Source organism: Cricetulus griseus, chromosome 6 (assembly GCF_003668045.3).
Source record: "Cricetulus griseus strain 17A/GY chromosome 6, alternate assembly CriGri-PICRH-1.0, whole genome shotgun sequence".
In the NCBI taxonomy this organism is placed as follows: domain Eukaryota; kingdom Metazoa; phylum Chordata; class Mammalia; order Rodentia; family Cricetidae; genus Cricetulus; species Cricetulus griseus.
In genome coordinates this window covers 16,468,121-16,478,120 of record NC_048599.1, presented here as the reverse complement: position 1 = coordinate 16,478,120, position 10,000 = coordinate 16,468,121, and the positions used below count along the sequence as shown (strand labels likewise).

General features: G+C 47.2%; 1 protein-coding gene across 2 annotated transcripts in view; it reads left to right on the top strand.

Annotated features, from left to right (window-relative positions):
• Positions 1-7,879: 7,879 nt before the first annotated feature.
• Mybl2 (MYB proto-oncogene like 2) overlaps positions 7,880-10,000 on the top strand; it is a 31,450-nt gene continuing 29,329 nt past the window's right edge. For both annotated transcript variants that reach the window (XM_027423507.2, XM_027423506.2), the window contains exon 1: positions 7,880-8,127. In XM_027423507.2, the coding sequence (XP_027279308.1) occupies positions 8,108-8,127 (20 nt within the window). In that variant the 5' untranslated portion in view covers positions 7,880-8,107. The remainder of the gene's footprint in view (positions 8,128-10,000) is intronic.

Below are 10,000 nucleotides of genomic sequence, written 5' to 3'. Positions count from 1 at the left end.
TGAAATTGTCTGTCATTAATATCTTTTTTCCTCCTCATTCCTCATTTGAGTCTTCTGTTGAATGATCAAATTGTATACATCGTACAGACTTCTGGGCTGATTCAAAGTCAAATGAAAGCCTAGCAGGAAATAACTGCTTACACTAGAGATGACCTTGTGGATTTACTTGAAAGAATACGAAACAAGCTGAACATGTGGCCCACACCTTTAATCCCAGCACTCAGGAGGAAGAGGCAGGTAGCTCTGTGAGTTTGAGGCCAACCTGGTCTACAGAGCAAGTTCCATACATATTGAGACCCATCTCAAAAAGAAAGATTAAGAAAGGAAGGAAGGAAGGAAGAAAGAGGAAGAGAAAGAGAGAACTAGCAAATGGCTAGAATTCTATTACAGAAGCTAAGATATATGGTTGCAAGGTCTGAACTGTGCAAATGATCGTTGAAGCCATTGGAATAGATTGTCAAAAAATGGACAGTTTTAGCCATGGCTTATACCTATAACTGCAACACTCAAGAGGCAGAAACAAGAGGTGTTGTGCAAGTTCAAGGCCAGCCTGATCCATACAGTGAGTTCTAGGTCAGCCAGGCATGCATGTGAGACTCTGTCTCAAGAAGAACTGGAGGGTGCAGAGAGAACATTCTTTAGGAAACTGGGAAAGATTGGGGGTATGGCTCAGTGGTAGAACACTGGCCCATAATGTTTAAGACCTTATTTTCAGCCCACAGTACCTCCCAAAAGTAGTTAAAAGACAGACCAATGGTGTGTGAACCTGACTGAATCCTGGCTTGGAAAAATATCTACAAAACACCTTTTGGCAGGAGAATTGCCACCCTGATCTATGGGGACCTTTTCTCAAAAAGAAAAAATGTGGGGCTGGAGAGTGGTGAAGAGTACTGACTATTCTTACCAGGATCCCATCCCCCACATTCACATGGTGGTTTACAGCCACCTATAATTCCAGTCCAGGTGATCTATCCCCCTCTTCTGGCCTTTATGGATACCAGGAATATACATGGTACACATCTCTACATGTAGGAAACACAACATACACACACACACACACACACACACACACACACACACACACACACACACTAAATCTAACAAAAAGGGGGAAATTAAAAATGCAGGGACAGTCTTGAGTGTTCATAAGATATGTGACATTATCTAATGAAGTACTTAGGGAATGAGCATTCTTTATACTGGTCTGTACCCTACCCTCTATTGCTTTAAATTCAGAACAAGTGTGGCTCCTGTCAACAATCAAGCACTTACAAAGCTAAGGCAAAAGGATTGTTCAGGATTGAGACTAGCCTGACATAGCAATCAGTTCCAGGCAAGCCTGGGATATATAACACATCCCTGTCTCAAATCACACTAATCTACAAGCCACCTCTAAATATCAGCTAGTGCAGTGTGCACCCCTGTAATCCTAGCTACTTGAGAGACTGAAGCAGCAGGATCTAGGCCTGGCTGGGCACATAGAGAAACCATACCCCACAACAGCAAAACACACACCCAAGCATCAGAGGGCTATTTTATTTTGTTCTTAGGGTTCTTCATGTGCCTTACACAAATTTAGGGAGTGTTGTTTGTTTGGCTCAGTTGTTTTTGTTTGAGACAGGGTTTCTCTCTGTAGCCCAAGCTGGCTTCCAACTCTTGGTGACCATCATGTCTCAACCTTTTGTTTTGTTTGGTTTTTCCAGACAGGGTTTCTCTGAAGCTTTGAAGGCTGTCCTGGAACTCATTCTGCCTCTGCCTCCGGAGTACTGGGATTAAAAGTGTTACCACCACAGCCTTGGCAAGATGTAATTTTTTTAATGCCAGGCATTATGACTCACGCCTTTCATTCTAGCACTCTGGAGGCAGAGGCAGGCAGATCTCTGAGTTCGAGGCCAGCTTGGTCTACATAGCTAGCTCCAAGATGGGCCAGGGCTACACAGATGAATTCTGTCTCAGAAAAAAAAATTATGTATGTGCATGTTTTGCCTGCATGTATGTGCACCATGATTGTGTGTGGTGTCAGTGGACCCAGAAGAGGGCACCAGGTCTCCTGAAACTGGAATTAACCATGGTCATGAACTGGGCACTGAACTCCAGTTTAATTTTTAATTAAAAAAAAATGAACAGTGTTTAAGTCTTGAGCACTGAACTAAATAGTGTAAGGGGAAAGAAATCCACCCTCTTCAGCTATCCAGCTCCCCTCTTTGCAACCAGGGTTACCATAAATAGAAATATATGCTTTAACATTACAAGAATGCAGAGCTTGGACTCACTACGTAGAGGGAAGCAGCTTGAGGTCTTGGCCACTAGGGGCCGCCAGCTCCACTGACCCACACTGACTGGCGAGGTCCAAGCTCCCTGTAGTGATGTCATACAGTGGGGTGCCTCACTCTGTCAGCTCTAGGAAAACAGCCAAGGTGCTAACTTGCTGGTCTTCAGGCTCCACACTTCTAGTGATTCGGGAGAGACCCCTGGAGTCATGCAAAAGGACAAAACTTCCTGGGCTGGCATATACACTTATCTTTTGAAGATTTGATCTTACCATAGTGTATAGTTTTAAGGCTGCTCTTTCTGTTTCGGGAGAGGGGTTTGGCTTGGATGCATTTGTTTCTTTGAGATGTTTGTTTTTTGAGATGGTTTCACTGTGTAACCCAGGGTCATCTGGAATTACCATGTAGAACAAGCAGGGTTCAAACTTGTGGTGACGTTCCTGCCTCTGCCTCTGCCTCTGCCTCTCACTCTGGTGCCAGGTTTGCAGGTCTGGGCCACCAGGCTTGGTTTATGTGGTGCTTGAGATCACAGCCCAGACTTGGTGCCTGTCCAGGAAGCACTCTACCAAACTTCTTCCCAGCCCATCCCCCCCACCCCGACTCTTGTTCTTTAGGCCAGCCATTGGATCTGCAGGAACTTTGCCTCTAGCTCCTGTGTGGTGGGATTATAGTTGTGCACTTTCTTTCGTTGTCTTTTCCTTCCTTTGAGACAGTGTCATCTCATGTTACCAAGGCTGGTCTTGAACTCCTGGACTCAGCTTCCCTCCTAGCTGGTACTATAGGCCTGTACCATGCCTATCCTATGTGTGTGTTTAAGAAACAACTACAGGATAACGTAGAATTAAAAGTTTAAGGCTGGCCTGGAGTGGTGACTCACACCTTGACATGCAGATCTCTGTGAGTTCAAGGCCAGCTTGGTCTACAAATTGAGTTCAGGACAGCCAGGGCTGTTACACAGAGAAATCCTGTCTTGAATCCCCGCCCTCCCCCCCAAAAAAAACAAAAAACAAAAAAACCAAAAAACAAAAACAAAGTTTAAGGCTGTCTATAGAGAGAGTTCCAGGCCAGCCTGGGTTACATGGAAAGGCCTCCTCCCATCCCTTTTCTTTCTTTTTTGTTTTTGTTTTTCAAAACAGGGTTTCTTTGTGTAGCTTTGGCTGACCTGGAACTAGTTCTGTAGATCAGGCTGACCTTGAACTCGCAGAGATCTGACTGCCTTTGCCTCCCAAATTGTGAGACTAAAGACATGTGCTACTACCTCCCTCCCTCTCTCCCTTCCTTCCTTCCTCTTTTTGTTTTGCTTTTGGTGGTTGTGTGGCAGTAACGCTAGGAATTGTACCCAGGGCCTCATGGATGCTACACCAGTGCTGAACCTCTGAGCTATGTAATTAGCTTTCTTCTTACTCTTTGAAAGATCTCACTAAGTTGCCCAGACTGGCCTTGAACTTGTTATCCTCCTGCCACAACTTCCCAAGTATCTAGAATTATGGGTCTGTATTAGAAGATCTGGGTCATATCCAGCTTTTAAGCATCTTTTGTGCTTTTGCTACTGAATACATTTTGAAGTGTGTGCCAATGGGATTTGTAGATGATCAAAAATTGTAACTTGAAAGGAGTCAAGAATGTAACCTCCCCAGATGTCTTTCCTTTGGTCTTTTCTGCTCCCTCCCTCCCTCCTTCTTTCCCGTTCCCTTTCTTTTTCTTTTGATATGGGGTCTCCCTATCTAGTCCATGCTAGTCTTGAATTCTCCTTAATGTTCTAGAATGCTGGAATTGCAGGCATGCACCAGTACTTCAGGGAGAATTTTCTTTTTTTTTTTGGGGGGGGGGAGAGTACAGGGTCTCCTTGTATCTCAGTCTGGCCTGAAACTCATCGTATAGTGCAGGCAGGTCTTGAATTTGGGATTCTCCTGCCTTGGTCTTGCAAGTACAGGGATTACAGACTTGTGGCACCATGCCTTGCATAGATTTTCTAATCTCTCTCTTCCTCGAGTATTCTTTGCCATTTCTTACATTGTCCACCTTGCAAATCCCTAAATAACCCAGCTTTGAGGAGCCTAAAGTGAACTGATTAAGTAAGTGCCCAAAGCTTCATTCTTCCAGCCTAATAGTGTTCAGTCAATTTAGTGAATGGCTTTTGGTCTCAGTTTTCTTATCTTTAAAACATGGGTTGTGGCTGGTTGGTAATGGCACATGTGTTTAGTCCCAGCACTCTGGAGGGAGAGGCAGGTGGATCCCTGTGGGTTCGAGGCCAGCCTTGACTACAGAGCTAGTTCCAGGACAGTCAAAGCTACACAGAGAAACCCTGTCTCAAAAAACCAAAAATAAAATAAAATAAAAATAAATAAATAAAATGTGGGTTATGTATGTAGCTTACTTATAGGTAGAGCCTGGCAGGCCGAAGACCCAGACTTTGAAGCCCAGCACAAAGCAAAGCAAAACCAAAAGTTGCTCAGTAGATGGAAGCCATGTCTCCAGACAGAAAAGCAGGTGATCCTATTTATTATTTGACATCAGTCAGTGTTTTTGTGTCCTCCCAGTTGCTAGGCCAAGTGTGTCTAACAAGAAGAGTTGATCTTTGTCTTCTTGACACAGGAACTGCCTTAAGTTTGGAGCCCAGGGTGAGGCAGATAACTGAATGGTTAAATGGTGAGAACCTTTCCATCCCTGGAGGTCATTTCCAAAAAAAGCTTCCCAGCACCGTTCAGAATGCATGTTATCTGCCTTGAGTCTAGAGACCACTCCTATGTGTGATGGCACCCTGGATTCTGGGAGTCATCTCCCCAAAGGTTGTGTGTTGGTATGCTGATAACCAGAGGATGCACTTGTGAAGGTCACCAGATTCCTTGTGACACTAGAGTGATTTACCACACTGCTCTCCAGGTTCCTCCAGCTGTAGTGTGGGTTTTTGTTTGTTGTTGTTGTTTTGTTTTTTCGAGACAGGGTTTCTCTGTGGCTTTGGAGGCTGTCCTGGAACTAGCTATTGTAGACCAGGCAGCTGGTCTCGAACTCACAGAGATCCGTCTGCCTCTGTCTCCCGAGTGCTGAGGTTAAAGGTGTGCACCACCACCACCCAGCTGTGGTGTATGTAGTGTTTAACTGGCCCCAATTACAGGCCCTAGGTTGCCTCTGCATCTACTACTCCCTGCCTCTTTGCCTTGGGCACATATCTTATGCAAGTTTCCAGGTGCTGCTTTTGCCCAAAAGGAGATTGGTAATCTACACAAGAGTGTGCGCAGCCTGCAGAGGAGCTTCTTGGACCTCAAAGGACAGATGTGGAAGGCAGCTGGAGTCCGAATAATAACCATAGTACTAACAGAAGGGGTACAGGTGTTGAGACAGAGGCATGTGGGAAACCCTGGGTCTAATCTCAGCAACAAAAACAACCTAACAGCTGGACGGTGATGGCGCACACCTTTAATCCCTCTCTAGGGAGGCTGAGGCAGGCAGATCTCTATGAGTTTGAGGCCAGTCTGGTCTACAGTTATGAGTTCCAGACAGGCTTTAAAGTAATACAGAGAAACCCTGTCTCACAAAAACCAAACCAAACAAAAAAAACCCAAACTAACCTAACAGTAATATAATACTATGTGCCTTATGCGTATTTTTGATCCTTTTGATCATATAACTACCATACAGGGTAGATATCTTTGTAGTGCATGGTTTAAATACCATAGCACACCAAAACAGACTGTAGGAGAAAATAATCCCCCACTTCTTTGGCCTGCTTTGACCTGGCTATCCTACAGAAACTGTAGACTATAGAATTTCCTTGCAAAACAGACTTTTTGTAAAAGAAATTTACATTTGTAAAGGACATCTACATTAGCCAGCATTCTGTACTAGCAGCCCAGCTGCTGCCAATAATTTTTTTAATTGAGAGACTTATTTGCATGACAAGAACACCTCTATTTGCCATACAATTCCTTTCCTTAGCCCCAAGTAACTTGTGTCACCACCACCCAGCCCTTGGACTCCATTCCTTTTTGTAGCTCAGGGAATTTCAATCATCTGAGCCTTCAAAGGATATCATTATTTTTGGGGACTCTCATGGCTATGTAATTAATCAAATATGAGTTTTTTCCTGTTAATCTATCTTCTATCTATTTAATTTGTTAACAAGCCAAAGACACTAAGGGGGAAAGCCCTTTTCCCCTTTCCTTACTATAAATTCTAGAATTAAGAGTTTGTGAAGTCTGTGCCTCAGTTTTTCCCTCTGCTAACAGGTAGTACTAGCATAGTTTTTTTTAAAAGTCTAAGATTTTGATATTGCTCAGAGGCAATAGGAGTTTGATAATTTGTCTGAGATAGTGCAACTAGGGAGAAGAAGGCTGGGAATCAACCCCCAGGAAATCATGCCAGAAATGAAGAACTAAAGTCCACATGAGTTTCTTTGCAAGGAGATTGGTGGGGAAGCCTTGAATTAAGCGAGTTGGATACTTGTAGCTCTTAGGTCTTCATTCTGCTGTTGTAAATGAAGTTTGCAGAACTGGACTGTGTTCAGGGGGCCAGCCATTTTTGGAAGAGGGATCTGAGGCCTGAGATGGGCCTAAATAAAAGGTGTTTGGCTGGGGGTTCTCCCAGACTCCTGTCCTTCCGAGAAGTCCCAGTAAGGTGACACTTAGTATTTAGTTGGTAAATGACAACCTAGAATGGAAAGTCCTTGCCAACACAGTTTATTTAAGAGAGCGAAAAATGAACAAGTCAACAAACGTTTACCTGGAGGTTTCCTACATCTCTTAGTAGGAAAGGCTGCTAAAATTCCTGGATACTCTCAGTGCAGCTGAGGAAATGCATACATCAGCAAGCGCATGGGTACTGGCCCTCAGTGGTGGGAGGTGTGGAAAATTACTACTCTAGATAATGGCCCAAGCAAAACCTAGGAGACTAAATTTTCCCCTCTGGGGCTGGCGTGATGATCTGTAAGACTTTTACACACTTAATTACAGAATAGAAGAATCCCGAAAGAAAAGCTTAAGTTTGGTGAGAGAAATGTTGGCATTTTTAGCTGGTTCTCTCTGAGGCAGCTGAAAAAGCAAGAAGACTTGCAAAGGAAAAGGGGCAAACCCAGAAGAAAGGTAGAGTGGGGGCTGTGGGAGCAGTGGCTTGGACTGGAGCAGTGACAATTGGGGCGGGAAGTTTCTCCCATCTGACTCTCCTTATTCGGTTCTTTGCTATGTACATTACTCAGGATCTACTTAAGATCTGCACAAGGCCGGGCCCGTGCCTCATTCAGTCCCAACATCTGGAGGTCCTGGCAAGCCCTGCTGTAGCTAGTCGAGGCCAGTCTGGTCTACAGTTATGAGTTCCAGGACAGGCTTTAAAGTAATACAGAGAAACCCTGTCTCGAAAAAACCAAACCAAACAAAAAAAACCCAAACCAACCTAACAGTAATATAATACTATGTGCCGGCCCTCAGTGGTGGGAGGTGTGGGAGGGACAGACCCGCAGGCTCTGTCCCTGCGCTCCCTTAGGCTACTCCCCACCCCTCCTTAGTCTCCGCCCCTCCTGTAGGCCCCTCCTTGGGTTCTGGCGCGCGGGCTCCACCCCTCGTCCCTTGTCCGCCCCGCCCCTTCCGTAGCCCCGCCCCCGCGCTCGCGCGCCAGGTCCGGGCGGCGCCGACGCACTTGGCGGGAGATAGGAAAGTGGTTCTGTGCACTCCCGAGGCAGCCGCAGTTCCTGAGAGCGCGCCACAAGACCTGTAGCCACGCAGACGCCTCAGAGCGCCGCCTGGGGCCGGGAGCGGCCGGAGCAGCCCGAGTCCTGACCCCGGCCCGGCTCCCGCTCCGGGCTCGGCCAGCGGGCGTGAGGGCGCCGCGCGGCCCGGGCCGGGGGGATGTCTCGGCGGACGCGCTGGTGAGCGCTGGGGTTTTCGCCCCTCCCCTTGGGTCTGTAAACACGGGGTGGGGGTTCCCCGCGGGAAATACACCCCGCTGGGTGCAGGGGCGCCGCCCGGTGCAGGGGTGCGCGCCACGCTAAGGGGCTCTAGGGACCCCTGGTCCGGATTCCCGGGCCCTGGGCCCGGGAACACGAAAGCGCGGGTTCCCCCCAGACTCGGTCCGGGCCCTGGGTGAGGTCCATCGTCTCCCGCCTAATTGCAGGGTGGGGAAGGAAGGCTGGTGCGCGCGGTGTCAGCTGGAGGCTCACTACCTGGCCGGGAGAATGTCTCTCCTAGTCGCAACGGGGTGGGAGGCAGAAGTGTGGGAGAGACACTTGTCCTTCAAGAGTGGCTCGAATTTGCTGGCGTTCTTTTCTTGTTTGCATTCTGGGAAGCACAAAGCCCCTGGGCCTTCTGCCGGGTGTGAGGGGATTTATTGTCTGTCTCCTGGGGATTCGGCGGCCGGTTCGGTTTGGTTTCAGAAGCCCTCTTCCTGTCCCACGCTAGTTTGGGGCAGCTGGGGCTCAGTAGAGACTGATGATGTGTAACGATACTGCTCTGCCTGCAGCCGCTGGGCCAAAGGCAGGAGCTGCGGTTCCCTCTTACTAGATCCCCAGAGGATAAGTGGCTGGGTCACGCCTGGACCTTTCGTACACCTGTGTATGTGGGACCTAATCGCGGGGTTTCCAACCTCTCTGAGGAGTGGGATAATGGGGTCCTGTCGTGTTCCCCCTGGATCTCTCCAATCCAGTTCACCCACGGCCTCAGACGGCCGAACTGGGCTTAGGATGAGGATACAGAACAGAGATAACCCGCCTGCTTATTTTCAGAGTTCCTCGTGGCTTATAAGTATTCGGTCCGCGGGTGCTGGTCTGGTTGGGTTCCATGCCCCAGTTTCTAAGGCGGTTCAGTGCCCAGGAAGATCATCCGGGGCTCATTTGGGGGGACCCTGGTAAAACAAGGGCTAAGTGCCTCACAAGCCTCAGTCCTTCTTCTGCCACATGTTAGAACTCTCTTGTACCCCAGTGCCCCACTTCCCTCTTGGCCTCTGACTCACCTTTCCCTGGAGCACAGCCCAGAACCTACAATGGCAAGAGAAAGGGTATGTGTACAGAAATGTGATTTTTTTTTTTTTAAACCACACACTGGCCTCTGCTTTTCAAGTTGTGATTAATGGGGAGGTGAGGGCTTAAAGGTGTGGAACCTGACACAGCATAATCCTAGTTGGCCTCAATGTTCACATCTGTTAAATGGAGACCTTGAGACTGTGAGAAAGCATGGTGTGAATGCCCTCATCTCCCATCTGTCCTGTAATGGGAACAGCATCAGAGCTTCTCTACACAGATATCTTTTGTTCTGGGATATTGGCTAAGCTTCTGATAGATTCTGGGCCTTGTGCTGGGTACTTGAGAAGCAAACTCAATTGTTAATACTTAGTGGATTTTGCCTTCTGCTTTCAAATGGTAGGTGGTTCATGCACTGGGTCAGAAATGACAGAACAAATCTGTTCTAGATCCAGTGACATGTATTATCAAGTTTAGAAACTTTTTTGTTTTTCAAGATAGGGTTTCTCTGTAGCTTTCTTTGTTTTGTTTTGTTTTGTTTTGTTTTTCGAGGCAGGGTTTCTCTGTGGCTTTGGAGATTGTCCTGGAACTCGCTCTGTAGACCATGCTAGTCTTGAACTCACAGAGATCTGCCTGCCTCTGCCTCCTGAGTGTTGGGATTAAAGGCGAGCCTGCTCCAATACTGCCCGGCCTTCTTTTCATTTTAATTGAATTTTTACATTGTTTAGTGGGCAGCTTCTCTTTGCAAGTGTTCATTCACAAATCCACTCCTTCCCTGGGCAGCTAT